At 37.1% G+C, this 24,714-nt stretch overlaps 3 protein-coding genes across 4 annotated transcripts; all 3 read left to right on the forward strand.

Annotated features, from left to right (window-relative positions):
* Positions 1-1,859: 1,859 nt before the first annotated feature.
* On the forward strand, positions 1,860-2,701 carry LOC134826713 (uncharacterized). Its single transcript, XM_063839203.1, has 2 exons — positions 1,860-2,456; positions 2,645-2,701. Exons 1-2 carry the CDS (start codon positions 1,860-1,862, stop codon positions 2,699-2,701), a joined length of 654 nt encoding a protein of 217 aa, XP_063695273.1.
* Positions 2,702-3,148: 447 nt separating this feature from the next.
* On the forward strand, positions 3,149-16,428 carry LOC134826230 (dynein, cytoplasmic 1, intermediate chain 2a-like). 2 transcript variants are annotated; one of them, XM_063838532.1, is made up of 13 exons: positions 3,149-3,250; positions 5,702-5,768; positions 6,149-6,260; positions 6,605-6,726; positions 8,867-8,977; positions 9,238-9,397; positions 11,468-11,693; positions 13,709-13,855; positions 14,070-14,252; positions 14,423-14,629; positions 14,875-15,015; positions 15,175-15,300; positions 15,457-16,428. In XM_063838532.1, exons 1-13 carry the CDS (start codon positions 3,155-3,157, stop codon positions 15,550-15,552), a joined length of 1,794 nt encoding a protein of 597 aa, XP_063694602.1. In that variant the 5' UTR covers positions 3,149-3,154; the 3' UTR covers positions 15,553-16,428. The 2 variants fall into 2 exon arrangements, with proteins under 2 accessions (XP_063694602.1, XP_063694601.1); XM_063838531.1 differs by having other exon boundaries at positions 6,596-6,726; positions 15,457-16,393.
* A 5,259-nt stretch (positions 16,429-21,687) lies between these two features.
* Positions 21,688-24,449, forward strand: LOC134826714 (copine-3-like). Its single transcript, XM_063839204.1, has 6 exons — positions 21,688-21,834; positions 22,250-22,498; positions 23,181-23,306; positions 23,840-24,095; positions 24,276-24,376; positions 24,435-24,449. Exons 1-6 carry the CDS (start codon positions 21,727-21,729, stop codon positions 24,447-24,449), a joined length of 855 nt encoding a protein of 284 aa, XP_063695274.1. The 5' UTR covers positions 21,688-21,726.
* The last annotated feature ends 265 nt before the right edge of the window (positions 24,450-24,714 follow it).

Genomic DNA, 24,714 nt, shown 5'->3' on the forward strand with positions numbered 1-24,714 from the left:
CAAGATGGTACGAGCTTGATCTGAGCTTGACAAAATGAATTTCACTGGCCTGACTCGTTCACTTGTGTCCTTTCCAACTCGTTTACATCTCAAAATTTTCGGTTTTCCGTTGAGATGGTCCAACAAAATATCAGATACCTTAGCATCTAGGTTCTCCTCAGTCTCTGGAAGCCCAAAGATAATCAAACTTTTACTTCGATCATCTTCTAGGGCAACCTTTTTCACTGCAGCTTGGATCTTCTTCGGTGCAAGGGCGTTTTTGCACATGTTTTTCAACAGAGACGAAAAGGTCTTCATCTCTTTCTGAGCTGCACTTTTCATAGTTCCAATCTCGTCATCCTTCTTCAAAGCTAACTTCTCCTACAAATCACTGATTTTTGCCATATCTTCTTCTTGCTTAGAGAGTAACTTCTCTTGTAGTTCTATGATTTTAGTCGCATCTGCTATTTTTTCTTTCCTGAACATTCGGTTGTTGTCAGCTGTTTCTGTGGCAGATTGTAACAATGGACCACAATAATTGTTCAGCATACAGCACATTGTCTCCAACCATTCTGATAACCTTTCTCTAGGCACACTTCTCTGGTTCAGTTTGTCAAATCGCACATCATCGTTGTGTTCAACTCCGATTTTACTTCTAATTGTTATATTGTTGATTTATGTTATATATATATTACTAACCAATTGCTCCTTGAAAATACTGTCAGTCGCCATGTGTATCTGATTCACATATTTCGTAAGGAACTGGCCATTCTCAACCATAGCATCATCTACCATCTCAATATGTTCATTCTGTAGCGGAAAAGGCATCATACACGTTGTACAGAAAATTTACAAACAATGTATACAAATCTACAAAGCCAGAGAGAGATAATTCAACGAGCACACAAAACTACTGATAAGAGAGCTAAAATTTAGCAACGAATGTAAAAGTGTAATATCGGCAATATAATGTCAAAACCAGATTCTTTGACAAATCTGTACAGCAATCTGATATATCACTATTGTCACCATAAAGTGAAAACTCTTTCAGCTAGGAACTTCAAAGTCTCTAGACACATTTGGCTTGATAATTGAAGTGCTTTCCCAAAATTTCAAGTTGGTGTTCACAATTTAACCGAGTTTTAAGATCTTGCAGATACGTGATCCAGCACTTAATCAGTGATATCAGTGAAAACTTAACTAACAAGTAGTTAAGTTTTTCAAAATTTCTTGGTATTTAAGTGCCAAGATTATATGGTGATGATGAAAATCTAAATAATATAGGCTACAAAGAGCATGATAGATAGAAAAATAGAAAAATTAATCACTATAAAAAAGTTTTCTCCTAATGCTAAAAAATAAAAATACTTTTTAACAAGATCAAATAAAGCGGTTGTTTGCCATTTCATTGTATTAGATCATTGTATTAGATCAGAGCTAACAAAATGATTTGTATTTAACTTTTAGTTATTTTTGATTAGTATGGGAAAGCAGTAGGTCCTGATGAGATTCCTAACGAGCTGCCGAAGTACGCACCACCTGTATTCTTCCAGCAATATGCATGTCTCATTAATCGATCATTCGAAGTACATGAGCATGTACCCTCTTTTACGGAAGGGTTTCTAACCCCTCTTCAGAAGCCAGGGAAACCAAAAGGACCTCTAAAGAGCCTCAGACCTCTTTGCCTTCTGAATGGAACTAGGAAACTGCTCTCCTTGATTACTCTACACAGAATTCAAAGACAAATTGCAGAGTACACAGGACCATGGCAAAATGCCTACAAGGCTGGTCATAGTTGTGCCAATATTGTCTGGACTCAACGAATTCTGATTTCTGTTGTGAAAGAGAAGAGATGGGAGTTCCACAAGAAGGGAATCGACATGAGCTCGGCCTTCGATACCATCAAGAGATCAGTTATCCTGGAACTTTTGGCTGATGCTGGTTGTTGTGAGGATGACATTCGTTTGGCGAGATACTTGCTCTCCAACACCAAATTGAGGATAAAAATCAACAACACCATTTCTTTAGAGTTTGAAACATCCGAGGGTTCGTTTCAAGGTGATGCTGCATCTGGTGCATTCTTCACACTGTACTTTGCTGGAGCTTTGTACCACTTCCGTGCAGTAGTGATTACCATTCGGCCTAACCCACCGTTCAACCCCGAGACCCTCATGCCTATTGAATGGGAATACGCCGACGATGGCGATTTTGCAGACGAGGATGAGGAAACTCTTAAAGAAATGCTGCCCATATGTAAGGAGATCCTTGAAGAATGGAACCTGTTTGTGAACGAGGACAAAACAGAACATGTCCACTTCTACATTGCAGATAAGGACGAGGTAGACGCCAAGGGTGAACCCGTGAAGAACAGAGAGCCCTGGCGCAACACTATTTCTCTTGGATCCAAGCTCTGCAGTAAGGCTGATATCTCTCGCCGATGCATCCTTGCTTACGTTGCCTTTGAGAAATACAGCAAGGTATGGGCAGAGAAATCCCGCATTTCTCTTCCTGTAAAAATCAAGCTGTATGAAGCATTTGTTACCCCTGTTTTATTGTACAACTATAACAGCTGGGCAGCTCCACAGAACATTATCAATAAAGTTGATGTGTGTCAACGCAAACATCTAAGACGTATCATCAACATGACCTATCCCCGCATCATCAGCAACAAGGACTTGTATGCTCGTTGCAATGTAACTCCACTTTCAGAGAGAGTTCATAAATCCCGCTGGAAAATGTTTGGGCACATTCTTCGTAGCGACTGCAACTCACCACCACAACTAGCTCTAAATTTTGCTGTTGATAGTATGTCAAATATGAGGGGAAGGATTGGTAGACATCAATGTAATATTTTTAAAACTATTTTAGACGATTTGAATAAAAGAAAGATTAATTTGAATAATAGTGACGACTTGACAGACTTAAGGTATTTAGCCTCGAACCGCCAATTGTGGAGAAATTTATTTTAAATTTGTTTATTTCGATAATTTCAGTTTTAAGTTCAATTTTTTGCATAATTTTTGATTTTGATAAGTTCAGTTTTAAGTTCCATTTTTTGTATTTATAGTAAGTTTTCAGTTCTACAAGTCTTTTAAGTAGACTTATCAGGTCTTTAGGATGTTCTTAGTAACTACTTTGGATTTGTGTAAAGTTTGATAATAATAATAATTTTAGTATGGCTGATAATGACGTGAAGTCCAAGCTAGAAGCTAAAAAGAAGAGGCTTGAAGAGTTAAAGAAAGCTCGAATCAATCGCCAAAAGCCTACTCCGGTCAGCCAAATTTGTTTTAAAGGACCAGTTAACTGAAAAATTTGTAGTCTCCAATTTGGCTAAGATTTAAATCAGCTGTGACAAACTGGTAAAGAATCGTATCGCCGAAAGAACCAACTCTCTAGCGTACGTGTAACGCGTGTTATTGCAATAATAAGCTGTGGCCGCGTGACGTCATAAAGTCCCTCAGTGCGCGCTTGCATAGCGTAATACAATGCACAAATGTTTATCATCGTCAATAAAACACGTGTAACTCACTCAAATTTTAGAGTTATGACTATTTCCCTAGTTCTACAAAATCCTTATAGTTTTGGCTATCACCCTAACTATATGAATAGCTGATTGGATGTACAGTGCTCACGTCAGGATTTTAAACAGTGACATAAGTTCTTGAACAGTGGCGGGTGAATGTACGGTTAGAAAGTCTCTGCTATTACAAGTTATGTCATATGTGATAATTTTGGATTGTTTTCATTGCTTCATTACAAACGAAGGGAGACTGTACCGATTATTTTTCCCCAGTACATGAAACTAATACACAAAATAATGTGCTATATATTAAATATAGCTGATAAGAGTGTAACTCTGTAATATAATATTACAGTTGTTTGGAAGAATGCGAGCAGTCGAATGGTTCGCTGTCCTAAAAGACATAGTTCCGAGAGCAATTATATTTTTAGCATAGCGAAATTTCTTACTATACTTTAATCCACACGTGCCAGACAGTACAGGAGACAAGAAGTCTGGCTATTTTACGGTCGTTCCCATGGGACCATTAGTAGAAGTAGCTCCTATCAGAACGGTGCCGTGGGAACCGAAAAATACCCGGTCTACTAAATACTGATTGGACTGTACAATGTGCGGAGTGTTTTGAATTTGACTTACCTAGTTATCGTCCTACTTGTATGATCATAAAATTAAATACCAAGTGCAAACGTGTTCAGTCAATCGACCCACTGAACAACTATAGAATTTCCAAGACCCTATTATTCTTTGGCCATATATATTACGGCACGATCGATTCTTAGATGGCTAAACGACAAACGTTAATCTATACAATTCTTAAACTATGAGATAGCACTTTAATCTAAAAATACACTTTTTATATTACTCCTGATTTTTACATTTCAATTTTCACGTAAAACATTGTGGCCATAGGTTGATCATGGACACTGACAGCTTAATTTTAGATAATAATGATTTATGAGTTTCTCTAAAGTTAACTCTAAACTTGTGTAGTCCAGTCATTTATGGACATTTATGGAATTGAACCTGCAAATTTTCGTATACTCCCGAAATTTTGCAAAGACCTTCCCAAAAGTATGAATAAACGATTTTCGGTTGGAGACATATTGACCACGCCGATATTGACCCAATAACGTAACCGACCCTTTGCTTCTGAAGGTCGTGGAGACTTCAAAATAGGCTTAAACGAAGCCGCATATGCAAGTTTATATAGGAGTTATTGAGCAACACATGGCCTAAAATCCTTACTTTTCGAGAAATTCGCCAAAAACCATTTTGGGCGTGGTGCTGAGCCCATTTTCGATAGGATCGTGATAGAGTCTTTAAACAGGGTGCAAAAGAACCGCATTTAGCATATTAATATATGACTTACGAAGAAACAGATGCCTTAAAGTGCTTACTTTTTCAGTTATTGGCGAAAAACTGATTTCCGGTTCCAGAAATCATGCAAAAATATGGGTATCTCGTAAATTGGGCTATGAAGGCCCTACAGATTTTTGAATGGATGCAAATTGTGCAGAATGGCCATGTTTATGTACAACTTATGAAGCAACATGTACCCTAAAACACTTACTTTTCGAGTTATTTGGGGGAGAAACATTGTATTATGTCCATTTTTACCTGTAAAATACAGTCTCACGAGCTGCTCTGTGCGCGCAAGGGACTTTATGACGTCATCGCCAAAATAATACAAACGCTAATTACACGCGTTAGAGAGCAGTTAGAGATTTAGGAATTTCGACTCGTTGCTCAGTTTGCTATTTGTCACAATCTGTCAAAATATGAGGATAACTTTTTTTTCAGTTAACTGGTCCTTTAATTGTGATTACTTACTGTAGTTCTCGGAGTAAATATTAAAAGCTAGATACTGTAAGACCTCTTTTCATGTGAGCTCTGATAAATCACATTTCTTGCAAAAGCTGCAGATCAAAGACTTCCCTTTAACTGTAGCCATGTTTGGTCAGTTTTTGCTAGACACGTGATTTATCAGAGCTCACTTAAAAATCGTTTACAGGGGTTCACACTGTGAACCCCTTAAGTATTATTTTAATCAAGGCAGAGCGGAGCACCACCAAGCTCTAGATAATTATAACCAGAGTTGCATGATTAAAATTGTCTAAACAATTTGCTTAGATCAAAATATCAACTGTAAGAAAATAACATAGACATTTGTGTTTAATCTATCATTGACATTTTTAATCTCAGACCCCAGTGAAGGAAGTTGCAGCAACACAACACATCAATGTCGACTCTTTGATATCTGACATCCCAGGTTTTTTTAAAACCTTATTTTTTGTAGCTTTAATGGTTATTGATACAAATGAATATTCGATATTTTACACTGACATGTATACATGTAACCAACATTACTGTGATTTACGATTAAGTAAAAGTCTCAATTCATATACCATGTTCTTTATCCTAGTTATAGTGGTTATGGTAAACAGAGCTAACTGATATCTTTATGCCCCTTAAAGGTTGTGAAGTGGCAATCTTAGGCATTTTCACTGAAAATTGAATTCTAAACTCATGATATTTGAGGTGAATGTAACAATTGTTACATAAATTGGTAGGTATAAATCTTTCAGCCTGAAATTCTAGGATTTAATGAGTAAAATAAAATTCCCTTGATGATGGTATTTACCATTACAGATCCAAGGGTTGCCAACAACTCCAACAGCCCAGTAGCCAATGATAACAAAGAAACTGCGTTATCACCGCAGCCAAATGCTACAGCAAATGCTGCTAATAATAATAACGTCAGGTAACAGTTGTGGGTCAAGAGGTCTTGTTTTTATGTTAAAAGACTTGAAACTATTAAACTTCTATTTTTACATCCAAACTGCGTTATGATCAATGAGTATATCCTTGTATCCCAGCTATTTTACTGATTTAAGTTTATTTTAAGGATGTTAAGTGTTTTGATCTAGCTGCTTGTTCTGATCTTCTGCTATTTCATCGTGATAGCACATTAATTACCGTATTATCTCCCTCAGTGTGAACTGCAGCTCTTTGATCATTGTTTTTGTGAAGATTTGAACTTGAAGCACGAGTTTTGAGTTTTGTAGCACTTCTTTAGAACTAAACGGTGATAACTAGTATTTTCAGATACCGATTACCAAAGTTATCTCAAACTAAAGTAAAGAATGTTGATATCCAACCTGCTGAACATATAGAGTATCCGAAGTGCACCCAAACTGATGAATCACATTTACAGCAAATAATTAAAGGTTCGTGATTTATTGCCTCAATATTAGGGTAACATATTGTGTAATGTGTTTGATAGATTGTGTAACACGATTCGGACTCATATTCTTAATTAAAAACAGTACAGGGGACCACTTTAATTTTGAAACATTTGGTCTCTGTGTCCCACGCTTACGCAATACTCATATATTTTACTGTGTAGATCAGTAATTTTGAAATTAAGACATTACGATAAAATTCAAATAAGTAATAACGATTTATACATAATACACGTATATACACAAACATGTCGGTATTTTAGGATACGCTGTGCACAGCGCGTGTACATTGTACAATACACCTGGTCCCACCTAATTACTAATTAATCTTGGTTACTTTTGGTCCAACATGTGGAATGTATGGAATGTGTTTTGTTATTAACACAGTAACACCCAAACGTATCCTGCACCATCCGGTCCTTCTAATTATAATTATCATCCCCTTTATTATCTATCAATTATATCTTTATTGGATACAAGACTTGTGGACTCAGTGGAGTATAGTTCTTACTAAACTGCGGAAACCTTTCAAACTTAAATCTAATTAACTATTCTGACTTCTGAGATAGGGCTGAGCGCTGAAACAATGCGAACCCAATTTGTGCTCAATTGTAATGAATACAGCAGCTGTTACATTGATTATGCACGTTGTAACAGTAATATGAAACAGCCTGTAACACCAAATGTCCTGTAACAAGTTAGACACAGTAGCTTATGTAATGACGGTATATTGTTTGGGTTACAAGTCCTATTAAAACAGGGACCATTACAGCACTGGGATTGTATTTCAGTATTATGATTTGTAATCAATACTAATAATCCCAAAATGTGTGTCTGTCTGTCTGTGTGTGTGTGTGGGAAATTTCCAAACGGTTTAATCAAGAAAACAGTAAGAGTTATGGGACTGGTTTTTCCGGTATAGTTTCGACAAAACTCTGACGAAGCCAATGTGCAAATTTTTAAAAAATCGGCCGGTGGTAAAACTGGTTTAATTGATGGTTTTGTACTACAAATGTGATATTAAAGTGACTCACTTTTTGTCCCTCTCTCACACTCTCTCTCACTCTCTCTCTCCCCATTTACAGCTCCCCTAATTACTGTTTTTTACACAATTGATGGGCGCTCAGAATTAAATTTACTCTAATGCGGTCGGTTTCAACTGAGCGAGTTTATACTTTTGCTCAATTTCAACTTTTGCACTGTTTATACTTTTGCAATTCAACTGCGATAGTGAAGTCCCGGCCATAGGCACGGGTTACACTAGTCACTACTATAATACTATAATACACACACTACTATAATATACCTACTACACGTGTTGCTAAAATCATCACGCTCTCACCCTGCAGAGTCAGTCTTATGTCATCTCCTGACCACTATACTATACACATACCCAAATGTATGAAATGGTTGCTATCTTGCCAGTGTATTATATAGTGTACACCGTGCACAGGGGTATCATCTTTACCACGTTTACCAAGTAGTAAGAAGTGTATACTAGTAACGAGTGTGTATACTAGAGGTGTAATATGTGTTGTTATCTTCTTATCTTCAGGTCTGCTCTACTCATATCGTCCACTCAAGATGTGATAGACGGAATAATATTGAATTTAAATTTGATAAGAACAGTCCGAATAGTTAATTAGAACATGAAGTTGCGATAGAAATCGTAAATTTATATTGTGTGGGAAAACACAAACAAAGTTCAGTGTACACTGTACATATAAAATCTCTCTCTCATCTTCCCCTCGACATAAAAGTAGTTGATGGAAAAATCACTCTTGCCGAAATAAGTTCTGCATATTAGTATTTGTGAATTTTAAAAGGCATAAATCACATATTATGTAAGCTAATATTGAAACTTCCCGTGTCAACTGTCTTTACAATACCACTCACAATTATCTTCATAACATGACACTGTGTGTAGTGTGTACGAATTGTAATAAGTAGGTACTATCTGACGTGTCTTATGAAGATATGATACAATATATGTACTGTATCTACTATCTATGTATACAATCTATGTATTGTATTGATATGATTTATTAGTTAAAAAAAGAATAACTTACATAAGTAATGGAGCATCCTGAAAAACATATGTTAATATTAACCCCGCTTCATACAGAGAAAGAGGAGCAGTTGCGGACAGAGGAAGAAGAGCGTAAGAAGAAAGAAGATGAGTTGGAGAAGATAAACGACGCAGTTACTGATGAAAACAAAGATAAGGAAGAGGAAGGTTTGTTCACAGTTCACTTTGTGTTCTTTGTTGTTTCTAAATAATATTTATAATACGTAGCACAATGTACAGTTTGCAGTGTACAGCTGTACATTTAAACTGTGGTGCATGATTTAAGACATGATTTGGGGCATCACATTGTTCTTACCTTAACATTCCAAATGTTACAGAAGTACAGAAGAAGTTAGTGTAGTCGTTATATGTCATACCTGAGTGATTGTTAAAATACCATCCCTGGCCCTCACCTCACCCTGTTTCAGAAGTAGTGTTACAAGAACTGTCCGACGAGCAGAAACAGCAAATTATGACGTCACAGGACTTCAGATCTTTCTTTGACAGCGCAGCTCGTATCGTTGAGAAGGCGCTCTGTGAGGAGATAGATGTGGGATTCCTGTACAGTGGAGAGGGCCTTTTAGACAGGTGACTCCTGAAACTATCTTCTTCAGTTCTACTATCTTGAACTCATTAAGATATTGTTATGATCCTGTTTAAAAGAGCCTGTTGATAAGCTTCTTAAAGAGGTTACGCATAATAACCTGCACTATAGGCCACGATGTATCTTCAGAACATGTAATCTAACTGATTCAAATAGACGAGTTTGTTGCAACCCTGGTTGGGATTTATTCTATCTAATTTTCTACAACTAAATTAAATCAGAAATCTCCCTTAGCTCAAACCACCCTCCCGCCATATTCTTTGAACTGTACTAATTCACAGTAATTCTTCTGCAAAGCTGAAGTACTATAGATACAAATGATAAGAACACAGTACAGTAGTACATTAGTACAGTGCTTTACAGGGTGACACTTTATCTGACAGTGTATACACATGTGTCACAGTACACCACTATACACTTCCACACATACACCCTCTAATCTTATACACACTCCGTCACCATGGCAACAACCATGTTAACGACATTTTTACCCACTACTCTCCCTCGACAACTAATGTCATCTGCCAATTCTCCGCACATACTCTGACCGTGTATGCAACCAATAAGATTACTTTACTAGCCCCGCTATTGATTCTCCTGTATGAATTATAATAATATGCTATTATTAGATGCTATTATAGGGCATGTTGGGGTAGTGTAACATCGCACCATGATGCACTATATAAATATGGTGAAAGGGTTTTGCAATCATGTAACTGTTGTGTCACGTGGTGTGTCACGTGGTGTGGTATAGAAGATGGTGCCAACACACGTGGGCACTATTGTGCACGTGGGCAGTATTGTGCACTGATGTGTGCAAAACGGACTTCTTGTACTTGGTTACAAACTCACGCGTGTATTACCGTGCCGTCATTAGGGTATATACTCTAAACTAAGATAATCATTTAACCATTAAGGGGGCAGGGGGGGTCTTTATGAAATTTCTCTCGAAATTGATTTTATAGTTGTTTCTGATAGAGGGGAGTGATATCTACTAGTTGTTTTTGGTCCCATGGAAAAATTTTGTTCCTAGCCGAAATTATCGCCGGTCAAAGGTCAGCGCTCATGTGTAATTGTATTGCGCGAGCGATTTTAAATCGCGCGCCCTGAAAATTGCGTCTAAAAATCTATCTTCTCCTACATTGTTTGAGCAATCACCTTGAAACTTTCAGGATATGTTCTAAGGACCATTTAGAAACTTCTGGTCTATCAGAATTTTAAGATAGGCCTTAGAAAAGTTTTTATTCGATTTTGAAAATCTTGGACCTGGAAAAATCGTCAAAAAACGAGGTCCAAGATTTTCAAAATCGAATAAAAACTTTTCTAAGGCCTATCTTAAAATTCTGATAGACCAGAAGTTTTTAAATGGTCCTTAGAACATATCCTGAAAGTTTCAAGGTGATTGCTCAAAAAATGTAGGAGAAGATAGATTTTTAGACGCAATTTTCAGGGCGCACGATTTAAAATCGCTCGCGCAATACAATTACACATGAGCGCTGACCTTTGACCGGCGATAATTTCGGCTAGGAACAAAATTTTTCCATGGGACCAAAAACAACTAGTAGATATCACTCCCCTCTATCAAAAACAACTATAAAATCAATTTCGAGAGAAATTTCATAAAGACCCCCCCTGCCCCCTTAAGTCATAAGTCGTTAAGTCATGAGTTGTTATGTGGAGCACTCAAAGTATTCATATCTATAGCACATACTATAGTTCATTCAGTATTGGTTTGTGAGGTAGCCAATTAGGATCCTTTCTTACATTTAAAGCGGGTTCGTAAGTGAATCAACCGATCTGTTCTCGAATTATTATGGCTAAAGATGGACGATTCGATTTCGAACCTTAAAGAAGTGCAGCTGTTGATAATAGCTGCTATTCCACGCACAAATAGATAGAAACGCTTTTAAACCCGAAATAGGATTTATTTCAAAACTGAACGTTACCAAGGCCTGTATTTTCTCACTGCTTGAACATTGACATTGCAAGTACTTGATGGTTCTATATCACATGTATAGCTAGAAAGTTCCGCTTAACCTCCTCTTTCTTCTTAGTGGAGATAATGCGGATGAACTGCTCCGACAAAACCGAGTATTCGAGGACGAGCGTTGGACGCGCAACCGTAGCGTCACTTCTTTCGACTTCAACTCTAAGTACCCTGAACTAATTCTAGTTAGTTACAACAACAACGAAGAGGCCCCAAATGAGCCGGAGGGCGTGGTCCTGGTGTGGAACAAAAAGTTCTCTAAAACCTCTCCTGAATACATCTTCCATTGCCAGGTATATTAGGATTGTGGTTAGTGGTTTAGTACGACATTTATAATATTCAAAGCCACAAAAATTGTAAAAAAATGTGTACAATTTGTACAAAATTTATACAAAATTTGTGTTCGAGCTAGAAAATTATTTAAGACAATTTGTCTTCTAAAATCACCTATTTGGTACTAAAAGATTCGTCTTACCAAGCTGATTACGATCCTGTAAAAATTATTTCAAAAAAACTGATACTTTTTGAGTTATAGGCATTTTAAGCCTTAAATCTGCCTTTTTTTGCCCTTTTTTACGATGAATTTTACTAAGTCGTTTGAGGCCACATTGCATAGCTTAAAACTCAAAATTGAGAGAAATCCGGTTCCAAAAAGCTTGCCATGATCATCAACTACACTGACAAGAATTTTTGAAGCGATATCTGATGACCTGGGCGGGTGGTGAAATGTACAACTTTGGTGGTAGGCAAAAATCCCAATTTTTCTTTTTTCACCTTGTTCGGTCTGTAACTTGGTCATTTATTGTTTAATTATATAATCCTTTCAATGGCTTCTAGTACGGAGTGTAAGTAATGTTCAGTAAAAAAATCAGCCAAAAAACTTTTTAAATGGCCGAACTATCGGTATTACAGTGACAGACTTCTCCAAATTTTAAAAATTTTCGAAAAAGAAAAATATTTTTTTTCTCGATGAAATGAAATGAAATGAAATGAGGTATTTATATCCCGCTCATATGATTAACCAACAACACAAGGAAGGTGGTTAACCATGTCAGAGCGGCTGACTGTGAGTGATGTGAGCAAATGTGTAAAAATGAACAAGAGTCTAACGTAATATTAATATAAGACCAAGACAAAATTAAAACATCTTTTATTTTAAACCACACTAAACTAAAAAGAAGCAGAGACCATAAAATACATGTAGGTGTAATAAAGGTTAGTACAGCGACAAAGAAAGGTAGAGAACTTAGACATAAAATGGAGTGCGGTAAGAGATAAAAGCCATGGTGTCTTGCAAAATGAAGACACATGGAACGAAAAAACATCAAAACTGATTATATAAATGGTTCTTTAACATTCGCTTGAAGCAGTTGGTATCAGTAATACATCTCAACATCAGATGAGGGAATATTTTTAAAAATTTTTGAAGGTGTACAATTTTATTCTTTTTGTCTGTTTAAAAATAATATAAAATAAAATCGATGTTCGGAGCAAAAACGGTTTTGGTGTATCTCCCCTTAAATCTGAAACGAAATAATCAAAACATAGACATTTCTCAGTAATGAATCTCTTGATAAACACGGTGTTTGAACAATCTTCACAAAACCCAGTGTCAAGTTTTCATACATAATACATTGTGTAAATATTTAGCATATCAACACGCTACTTGTCTTCTTAACATGCATTACGCATACCTATTGAAGTTTTGTATTAGAGAAATGGCGAATATCCGTCACTTTTCTTGAATAAGGTCCGGCTGAATATTCAAATTACAATTTCTGAACCGCAATAATTTTTTGAAGAGAAGTTACATTCCCTTTAATTTGATTTTGCAAGTACATATTATGACACATTTGACGTACACAAACATTGGCCTGGCCCATTGCTTGTGCTGCTGCGGCCTTGCCGATGGAATTTGTAGCTAATTTTGGGCATAATGGTTACGCGCGAAGACAAACTAAGAACGAAAGTGCGACGCGCACAAACGTTCGCATTTAATTTTACCATTTCTGGATCTGATTTCACGTACGCGCGACATCTGAGGTCACTTAAGAAGTCATGAAGTGAAGCCCCAAATCCGTTGAAAAGTAGATGTGAGTTGTGACCCATCCTTTAATATCATACTGGAACGGTCGTTTATAATTCGTTGAAAACATAATGAATGTTGCGAAATTATTACACTTGAACGGGTGTTATTTTACCTTGAGGTCACGTACATCCACCCAAATCCGTCATTAAATTGGATGAAACATGTATTAAATATGAGACAGTGTCCCTTATAACTGTATAACACCATTCAATATTTCAGTCTCCCGTGATGGCAGCGTGTTTCGCCCGATTCCAACCTCATCTCATTCTCGGTGGAACTTACAGTGGCCAGATTGTGGCATGGGACATGAGGGCCGGAAAACGGACGCCTATCCAACGCTCACCCTTATCTGCATCCGCTCACACGGTAAATCATAGTTTACACGCATAATGTCATAATATTACAATATTATGCGGTAACAGTGTCCGGGTGATGTTGGTCGCTTGTACTCAAAGTGTCAAGTTTCTGGAATGTATACATGCTGATTAAGGCACAATGTGTTAAACTTATAGTATGCTTAATATCGCACTGTCTGGTATACTTAAAAACATGTTAGTGCTAACATCTCCCAACTTCACAGCATCCAGTCTACTGTTTACAAGTGGTGGGCACACAAAACGCACACAATTTGATATCAATAGCAACTGATGGTAAACTCTGTTCCTGGAGTTTGGATATGTTGTCCCAACCCCAAGATACGCTAGAGTTGCAGCAGAAAACTAAGACGGTGGCCGTTACCACCATGTCATTTGCTCTGGGCGAGGTGAGAATTGTTTTATAATTAAATGATACCAGGAACAATATCAGTGGTTATTATCCTGTATCCTGTAACGGTCAAATTCACTGCAGCTATCAGTCACAAAATCAAGTACGCTCATTCCCTTGTTGATACCCTTACCACCGATGATCGTGTAATTACTTAAATATTCTCAGGTTAACAGTTTCCTAGTTGGAAGTGAGGAAGGGACCCTGTACTCTTCCTCCCGGCACGGGAACAAAGCTGGGATAAACGAGGCTTTTGAGGGCCATCACGGGCCCGTTACCGGCCTGGACTATAACAAGGCTGTAGGTCAGGGAGATTTCTCTCACCTTTTCATATCATCTTCCACTGATTGGACTGTAAAGCTCTGGAACAACAAGGTTAGTTTCTCGACGGAAGTTGCAAAGCAATGGTAGCTCAACGGGGCTTTGTAGTCATTTGATCTGAAGGTTTATAGAATTCTTTCGTCTCAGAATTTTGGAAAAGAATTATGACAACATTTCTACTCTTTCTTGTACAGTAAAACCCCGATTTACTGCGGAGTTCGGGGGAAATAAAACATCTGGTATATCTGGGACTTCGCGATACAATAACAAAAATGTTCAAAGATATTACTGTTTTTCAGCTGAGTAAACCATTATACTCGTTCGAGAACGCCAACGATTACGTGTTCGACGTAAAATGGTCCCCGATCCATCCTGCTGTCTTTGCCTCGGTGGACGCCATGGGCAAAGTGGACATTTGGAACATCAATACTGACACTGAGGTTCACATTTCTATACATATTTAATGTAGATGTAGGTAGTATAGTTTAATTAAGTTAGTATAGTTCAACTAAGTTCACATCAATTGTCACAAAGCATTGTAAATAGAAAACCCCAGGAATATCTAATAAACAAATGTCTAATAAACGCTCTGTTTCCAGGTGCCAGTGGTTTCCCTGCAAACAAACACTCGCACTGCGCTAAATCGTATGCAGTGGTCCTCCAACGGGAAGGAGCTTCACATAGGCGACTGTGATGGAAAAGTCTACATGTATGAGTTAAAGGAGGTGAGAAGTGTTTAAGAATTAAAGAGCGAATTTTCTAGAATACTGTCCACCACAATTTGTTTGGTTGATTTCCGACGGTCAGAGTGCTAATTATGAGGTTGTAGGTATTATTCATACTGCTATTTATGGTAATTTTAATTCCATAATAATTTTCAGAAATTGGCCGTGCCACACAACGAAGAGTGGAAGAGACTAAACGACACCTTGAACGAGATGCAGCAGCGAGTAACAGAAGTCCCCTTAGCTGTATAGACAGACACAAGGATATGGTATCTTGTATATATTTTGTAGAGATGTGAAGTAGGTTGCATGGATTGCAAACTATCTACGCGAGGCGTCTACTCGAAGGTCTTTCTGTTTTGGGAAGTGTTACTTTACCTTCAGTCGTTGCTCGATCGATTTGTTAAAAAATCAGACTGTACGTACAACATTTGGTACTTGGGCTACCATCGGAAAATGATTATTCCTTGCCCCCTGAAAGTTTGTTGGTTCCAGCTCGTGGTGGAGAATTTTGTCTGTATTTGTTTCCTCTGTCAAATACTGCTTTTAGTTTTCTTGATCGCTTCGAAATTTTGACCTTTTAGTAACCGGGATTACAGTTTATTACACATAGGGAATTTTCTATTTACGGAGCTTTTTTGATTAAAAGCCACTATTTTTAGCTTTTGTTAATACTATGGTGATTATTAACTGTATGTGACTATTTAATAATGCAATTTTCAAACGTAACGTGACAATCAAAATACCCTTTTTGTGAAAACATTGATAAATATTATGTGTGTGTACTCTCTGCGGGGTTTTACGTTTTAACAAATTTATCTTGATTGCTGTTTTGACCCTCCAAAACACACCAATGAGTCATCATATCAACTTCTGTAAGCTTTTATTCCATCTACTTCCTTTATGCTTTAGCAAAATTATGTTAGGCTGCAACCTGCGCAACAAGTTTACCTGCATATTGCAAAACTTAATAATCGCATTCAAGGTGCGGTCGTTCTTGGATCTCGGTTATTTAAACTGTACGCAATAGTTAATTTATGAAGAGGCATTGAAACATCTTACAATGTTGATTATATTTGTACAATTGGAACACGATACGCTTCTTTCACTTCTCTTTTTTACTCTATTAGGGATTGTTTAATGTTTACACACATCATGTATAACCAATATTACATGAACCAGATGTTGGCCGAAATTTTGTGAAGAAATTACAATCATCCGCCTCCTAATATGTTCAATGTTGGTTTAACGTAATATGTAAACAATCCCTTATAAAAATTGATATTGCCGAAAATTCTGTGTAAAGTGACCAAATATATTATTGAAATCGAATTTAAATTTTGACCGGACGCGGAGGTAGACGAAATAATTTCCATTTATGATTTAGTCTTACAATACGCCATGCACTGACTTGGTTCTTTGCTTTCTTTTTCGAAACGTCCTCATAATCTTTGTCCATTGTTAATGGACTAGCCCGGTGCGCGCTACTTCGTAGCACTTGCTTCGGCCTCGGGCCATTTCCGAGAAGAAAGCGCAGGGCGCACTACTCACAGGGGAGCTGAAACCAGGTAATATGCAGGTTTTCGATCAAACATTGCCATTTGTTGTCATACGTTGTATGACCCACCGCGCACGAAGTGCGCGGCTCCCCTCGTATCGTCAGGACGTTTCACATAGTGAAACGACCGTGGGGGTCGCAACGTGATACAAGCCATTTGTAGTCAACTAGCCGGTCGCCAACAGTTGTTTTCGACCAATGAAATCGCTGTTCACCTAGCCATGTGTCTACGCGTACTGCGTGACGCGCTTGTTTCACAAGTGGTCGCGCGCTACTGCAAGCGAGAGGGCTCTGGTTAGAGCAAAAATCGCAGCATTATGAAAGCCAAGCTTCGCATACGAATATATATAATTCAATTATGCATCGCATAATGGCAAGCAAAATGCAGCGATTTCATTCGACGAGAGCAACTGTTGGCGACGTTTGACTACAAATGGCAGCGTTAATTGATCGAAAATCCGGTTTCAGCCCCCCTGTACTGTACTTTGAAGAAATTTAGACGAGTAACATCCGTCAAGGCGTCAACATAATTTGTAATCAGTTTGTAGGGTTATAACCTACCAGGACGCGCGCCGAGTTGGACTCGTCGGGATCGGAATAATATTTGAAACAAATATGTTACGAGTATCACCCGTTAATAATCAATATGTTAAGCACCTTGATCTTTTGTAGCGCGATGCACTACTGGGTCGCGCGCGCGCATCCAATAATGCTTAGCTACGTTGTACGTGCTAAACGGTTATTAATAAATGACTCAGGGTTCGAGCTATAAAGGAAGTTGGGGGATTGTTTTAGAGCTGGAGAGCGTCCAGAGGCGGTTTAACCGTTTTATTAATGAGGTGGGTACTCTTCCTTACAGCCGTAGACTGGAAATTCTCAATTTGATAACGCTGGCAGAGCGGCGAATACGTGGGGACCCCCACTGTAGCTTCACTACTGTAGAGTTTCGACGATACAGGGGAAGCCGCGCACTCGTGCGCGGCGGGTCATACAACGTATGACAAAAGCTTTTAAGGTTATTAATGGTTTGTCAGAGTACGGCTCAGATTTGTTCAAAGTGAGCAGATTTGGTCTTAATCTTGTATCATCCAACATAAAAGTATGGCAAAGATTAGGAATCTCCAAAGTTCATTTCTTCCAGAGCGAGTTATTCCTTACTGGAACAAACTTCCTCCAGATGTTAAGAACTCGGTGACTGTTTTAAGTTTTAAAATTAAATTAGAAGGGTTTAAGAAAAAGATATGATTTCTAAGGATATTTCTAATGATTCACATTTTTGGAATGTTTCAAATGTAGTATTAGGGAGAATTGAAGGACCTAGCTATGTTAGTAATAAAGAGAAGCATAACGATTATCCTTATTTCCACCCTTTTGTGGCAAAAAAGCGATTTATAAATCTTTATTCCACTGGGAAGTATGAGTGGGGTTATCTTTTGGGGATGCCTTTTGAATTTATTTGAAATTTTTTAATAAAGTTGTAGTTAATAATTTATTAATTTTTGTTGTAAGATATTTATATTTTTCCATATAGTGATTTGATACTTTGTAGACATGTGTGATGATGTTATGTCATAATTTAAAATTTTTACTTTACTTTACTTTAACCTCATCAATACGCTTGGGGGAGCCTTACTAGGATCATTGATATAATATATTGTATACATATTAATTAATAATAATATAATATCTTGACAATATTTAAAGTTTATGGTTTTAGGTTTAGGCGTGGCGCACCGCTTATATGTTATAGCTCCTTCATCTTCTGTTTTTAGTGCTGTGTTGCTACACGCTGTATAGCATGTGGATCAAGCGCGGTGCCGCGCCCAAGCAGCAAAAGAGTTAGTTATTTTAAAATTTATTTTTGTATCTCAAAAATGATGTAAAGTTTTTAATATGATGTAGAATTAAAGCTATTTCCGTACAGCCTAAGTATGCTCGTTAGAAAAACTATGAACAATGAACATGCTAGCTTTCTTTATTCTTGTAAGTCGCGTTGGCTGACATCTTGGGTTGTACTGGATGTAACAAGTTTATTATCGGATGTCTACTTATATTTATTATGATATCATTATTCATTGTAATGGCAATAAAATTTAAATTTTTTTAAACTTAAAAGTTTGTTTTACTTAATAATAATATACTGTATCATGTATGCTCATACTTAGTGCGATGATTACTATTCAGATCACGTTTATATATTGGAGGAATTTGCCGCTTAGAAGCGCCGCGCAAACTGTCATTTTTATTTTGCCTCGAAGACGAGATCGTTGCTTTGTTAATTCTCAAAGCAACGATCTGGAAGGGTTGACATCGTCAATCAAGTTTATATACTTAGTGATTAAGATTTACTTAGAACTGACACCTTGAGGTTAGTTAGTACGCACATTTCGTATCGGGATTACGCTGCCCAACTCTGCCGTATTCTGGGAATGAATATGCTTTAAATAGTTGCGTGGATGATCATGTGACACACGTGGTTGTGTGATCATGTGACACTGATTTTGTGATAATGTAACTGAAGCGGGTATATAAGGTACGTGATCAATAACGTTGTGTTCAAAGTACTTTCCATTTAAATCCGTTGTATCTTTGGTTCAGACTTTGGATGGAAATTTTTTGATGCAATAAAAGCTGACTATCAAATAATACTATTAGCTTCCTCCCTGTGATGGCAGGCTTTTTAATATTACACAATATATACCTCTAGTCAATGTTAACCTCAAAAACTTAATCGTTACACTTGGCAAATGTTTCATTACATGTGTAATAAAGTTGATGAATTTCCCTCCCTATTAAAATTTTAAACCCATTTAGTGAAAATTGATAAACGAAGATCTAGATATTGATACATATTATAACCAACATTGCTTATATTCTGCCTTGTAAACAAAGAGCAAATCTTCTTAATGCCTTCTTCCTGTCCTAAAACTAAAACTTCATCCTATTAAAGTAAAGGCCAGTTGTTACCACAAGCTATTATATCGTCCCTCTCAAAAACATGCCTCAGCCTCCATCAAAAACAATTTTAGTTTTCAGTCCTTCTAGTTTCCAAAAATCTACCGAGCTAGTGTTCTGGTGTGCACAAAAGCCCCTAAGCCCGTGCATTCCTTGCCCCGCTAGCTGCCAGTCCTTGACAAACTTCCAATAGCAAAGATCAACTAGTCATTTACAAATTGAGCACTATACAATTTTAATTGTTTTAAATATTTGACTTTGTAAAATGAGCTAAAACATTGATTTATTAGTTTCATTGATTTATTAGTTTCATTGTAACAATATATTGATAAACCAATCCCAGTGTAATATGGTCTATAGCGAGGTTAAATAATCATATTTTTACTAACACCACAACATATCATGATAGTTAACCTCATTTTTAGACAAATTATGGTTTAAGATACTGATTTTGCCGACATAAAGTATCTCAATAAACATCTTCTCACCTTAAGGCAAAAATTGTATGGAGACGCTACTAAATACGGAAAACAATGCACAATTTGAGATTTTGGCAGTGAAATAAAAACACTAAAAAACTCGTTTTACTCGAAACTGTTTTTTTTTCATAGCAAACTCCTTAACGGTAAAAGACTGGCCACACCCAGAAGCTGAAACTTGGCACAGATGTTCCTTGGGTTGTGCAAAAAACGTAGTACTATTAACTATTAACTATAAACTATTAACTTGCTCATTGGCCTTTTGAAGAAGCCAACCTTTCATGGTAATTCATATTTTGGTCTTGATTGTTTTCAATTATTGCCAGAGTTGCACCTAACAAGCAAGCGAGACCAATTGAATGTTAACAAAGCCAGCTCCAGGGTCCCTTGGCATACAGTTGTCTAGACGACGGGTATCTAGCCACAGTTGGCCAGTCAGCAAATTACCCCCGGCATTACGTTCCTCCTGTACAGTGTACAGTCTATTGCGAGTCGCTCAGTTTTTGAGAAATAGTTGGCTTAAAAAGTGCCATTCTGCACCAAAACGTTGCCTCTGACCTTACTTTTCTGTACAGTCTAACTTAGACAGTACAGAAAATATTGTAGCTACAGGTCATTATCCTGGACTATAATGACCTGCTAACTTTTAATTCCCACATGATATATGCTCATACAATCATTTTGTCTGGAGAACAAGTGTAAATATGGAGCGGTCCTTTAGATTTGTATTTTCAATTTTCTTGCTTCATTATCTTGTCTTTATGAACTGGAGCCATGAGTCGAGCCATGAAGTACTTCAATGGGCAAAAGACGTGTGGTCTGGCTTTAATTAGCTTCACATAGATTAGGACTCATTAACAAATTATCAATTCAAAGTTGAAGCTTTTTTGACTTTGTAAGCAGCGTACCAGACTTTGAACTAATGTGAACAGAAAGTTTTGAAGTCTTGAACTATTTTAACTGAGAAGCTGAATCACTGCACTGTATGAATGTTTCAGCAGTATATTATGCATCCAAAACATATCCTTGCATTTGAAATAGATCAAAGAATTCTCAGAAAAATTGTAACTTAATTTAAACCCCACAACCACCCTGCTAGTTGCATGCTAGCGAATAGTTCCTGATGGGATCACTGATCGGGTGACGAAATCACTGATTAAATGCTGAGATAGCGTATCTCCCAGATCTTAATCCATGCTGAATTTCTCAGATTCAAAAATAACTTTTGATACATTTTTGAGTATTCCCAGCAAAAATACTCAAAAATACTCAAAAATACTCAAAAATACTCAAAAATACTCAAAAATACTCAAAAATACTCAAAAATACTCAAAAATACTCATGACCCCCCCCCCCTGTTAAAATAATAATAATAATTCATGACTTCATAGCAATGGATTGACTACTCACTGAAATGATAGATATAATGGTGAGATGAAACAGAAAGTCCAGCTTACCCTCTCCTGCACTGGTTTGAGAGATGCTGATTTCTTTTCTAAGTCTGACCCTCTTGTCACTATATTTGATGAATTCAACAATGAGGTAAGTTCAACATGATTTCAAGTCAAATCTAATTTTTGCTGCTATTTCGTAATCAAATATCAATTTGGTAATTAATGATTGAAATCTTCATCCTGTGCCAATTTAAATATTTAAATATTTAACATTTATTACACGCTTCAACATTAAAATATTACCAACAAAGATGTACATTTAAGTCATTCAAGCGAGACTTAGTGTGGAAATATCAAGATTATGCACTTTTTTATCAGTTCAGACATTATGGACAAATATTAGGAATATTATCAAATGCTATTATATGTGGAAATAAAATGTCTCTTAAGGCATTTAAACAATAAATTTAGGAAAATAACCCAAATAAACGTTACATTAGTAAGCATTTTCATCCTAAAATTAATCCTGCTTATCATGACTTTTGAAAACATAACACTCTCAGTTGGGACGCACAGAATGTATTGACAATGAGTTGAATCCTGTTTTTAAAGAAAAGATTACTCTTGATTACGACTCTTATGAAGAACAAAAGTTAATCATCAAAGTTTGGGACATTGATGACTACGAAAATGACATTACCAAAGCAGATTTTTTGGGTGAAATCGCATGCACACTTGAAGAGCTAGTAGATTCCGGAGCAAAGTTTTCCAAAGCTCTCAGATACGAAGGCACTGACTACGGAAAGATCTTCGTAAGCATTTTCAGTTTATTTTTGTTGAAACAAGAAATGAGGCTGTTCAATTTTCCAAATCACAGCGTTCAATATAACATGTTCCAACTTGAACTATGCAAATTCTAATTAGCCATTTTTTGTCCTGTTTAGCGCTGAACAGTGCACATACAAGAAAGTGATTCAATCATTTTAAAAAAAGAAGAGATTTTTAAGCCATGATAGCCCACGATGCATACCATCTCAGTTACACTGTCAACAATTCACCTGCAACAACGGCATGATGCTATGCGACTGATAACAGTCGTAAATACAAAATTTTGAAATAGCTAGCTAGCTTGAGCTATGCGCCTGTTTCCACTCTTACAACTCAGAAAGTGCATTAATATGATAATTTCAACTTTACAATCCTAAAGGCAATTATAACTGTACTCAGCTATGCTTGTTCAATAGCTATATTTTAATAATTTTTAATAGTTTCAACAATATCTAATATTGTGTAAGTTTTTGACTCAGAATAGATTTTACCGAATAGATTTTTTAAAAATGGCGCTTTGCAAGAGCCCAGACTTCTCGGGTGGTTCTGCCGATAACTGTTCTCCTTGTACCTAGTATTTACACACAAGGACTACTGTTAAGGACTACTGTTAACTGCATTTGTGTGTCTTATGTGCTTCAAGTTGTTAATTCCTTGACTTTTCAGATAAAAACTGAAAAGCTTAATCCACCTCCTCAAAAAGCTGCTAAAAAAGGCAAGAAGGGGAAGAAAGGGAAGAAAGGGGAGAAAGGGGAAGAAATTACTGCTTCTCAAAAGAAAAATTCCAAAGAGGTTACAATCTTTTCAATTACTATTACTTTCCTTCTGTAACGACTCCACACCAATCCTTCAACATTCACTCAATCAGATTGTCTCTTAATGGTGGCCATTCCTGGATCAATCAACAGTATTATCACATCTATTAGAGCTAGAAAATGATGCTCTCTGTACGAACACAGTCATTTGAAGAATATTTGGTTTATCATGGTACAGAACTTGAAGTTAAACTTCGAAATCTGGACGGTTTTTTTACATCATCATCATTGTCATTTTCATCGTTTTGATTTCTTTTGTGTCCAACCTTTTGCTCTGATCCGTATGTTTTGTAAATTGATAGTATCAAATGACCGATGTTGCAGTTTCTATTGGATAAGATAGCAAGATAAAGCTGTTTAACTTACCAATACTGCTAAATTGCAGTCACCATAATAATATTATGAGTCGAAATTTTATAAACCCCTCTTTTAAAGTGCCACTACTATAAATTAAGTTTCCTAGGTACGTTATGAGTCATACAAACCATCCACAATTAGATCTATTTTTAGATCAAAAATGATACCTGGATAAAAAGTGAGGTGACAGAAGTAAAAAGTGAGATGGCAGAAGTGGACGATACGTTTAAATCCGTTAAGTCGGAAGAGGATGAAACTAGGGATGAAGAAATAGAGGAATCTTTAGCGATGGGTCCTTCAGATACGATGATGACGCAAGGTTTTATACCCAGTGCAGAGAGGTACACTCCAACTGACGAACAGGAGTCCAAGTTTACTCCCGTTGAGCACCCCATCCGTCAAGCTGCAGGTACACTTCAGAAATCAGTTGTGAGACTGAGGAATCTATTTAGTAACAAGAGGGGGGGGGGGGGGTCACATTTCCTCATATAATAGCTTACAAACTCTATCTTTTACATGAGTAGATTGGTAGTAATTGGTAATACCGCTTTTCTTTGTATTGATGTTATTGTTTCAGAAAATATTACAGGAAGTGGAGGCTATCTCTCAGACCCCGGCATAAACGACTCAGACGAGCAATTCAAATCAGCTAACGGGTCTAAACCATTCCACTTCATTCCCACGAAAAGCGTGAGTTCATTGTCATTTCCACTTCCCTTTAAATCTTCTTGCATTTTCTCATTGTCAGTTGCAAACCTTATAGTTCTCGTAGTAGAGCAGATGTTTTCTCGGCGCAATAAGGTTACCAAAGTGGTGGTTAAACTTCAAATCGACGCTCCTCGATTGTCCCACAATCCCCACTTGCCCCACAATGCTCACTTGCCCCACAATGCTCACTTGCCCCAACCTTCCCAGAGTTTATACGACATGTCCCTAACTCCCCTCGACGAAATTTCCTGCATCACCCCTCACTCAACAGAACCGAACACTCTGAAGCAGCAACGTGAATCTGATACTTTCAGTCATCT

This window comes from Bolinopsis microptera, chromosome 2 (genome assembly GCF_026151205.1).
Source record: "Bolinopsis microptera isolate Bmic1 chromosome 2, MBARI_Bmic_1.0, whole genome shotgun sequence".
NCBI classification, from domain to species: Eukaryota; Metazoa; Ctenophora; class Tentaculata; order Lobata; family Bolinopsidae; genus Bolinopsis; species Bolinopsis microptera.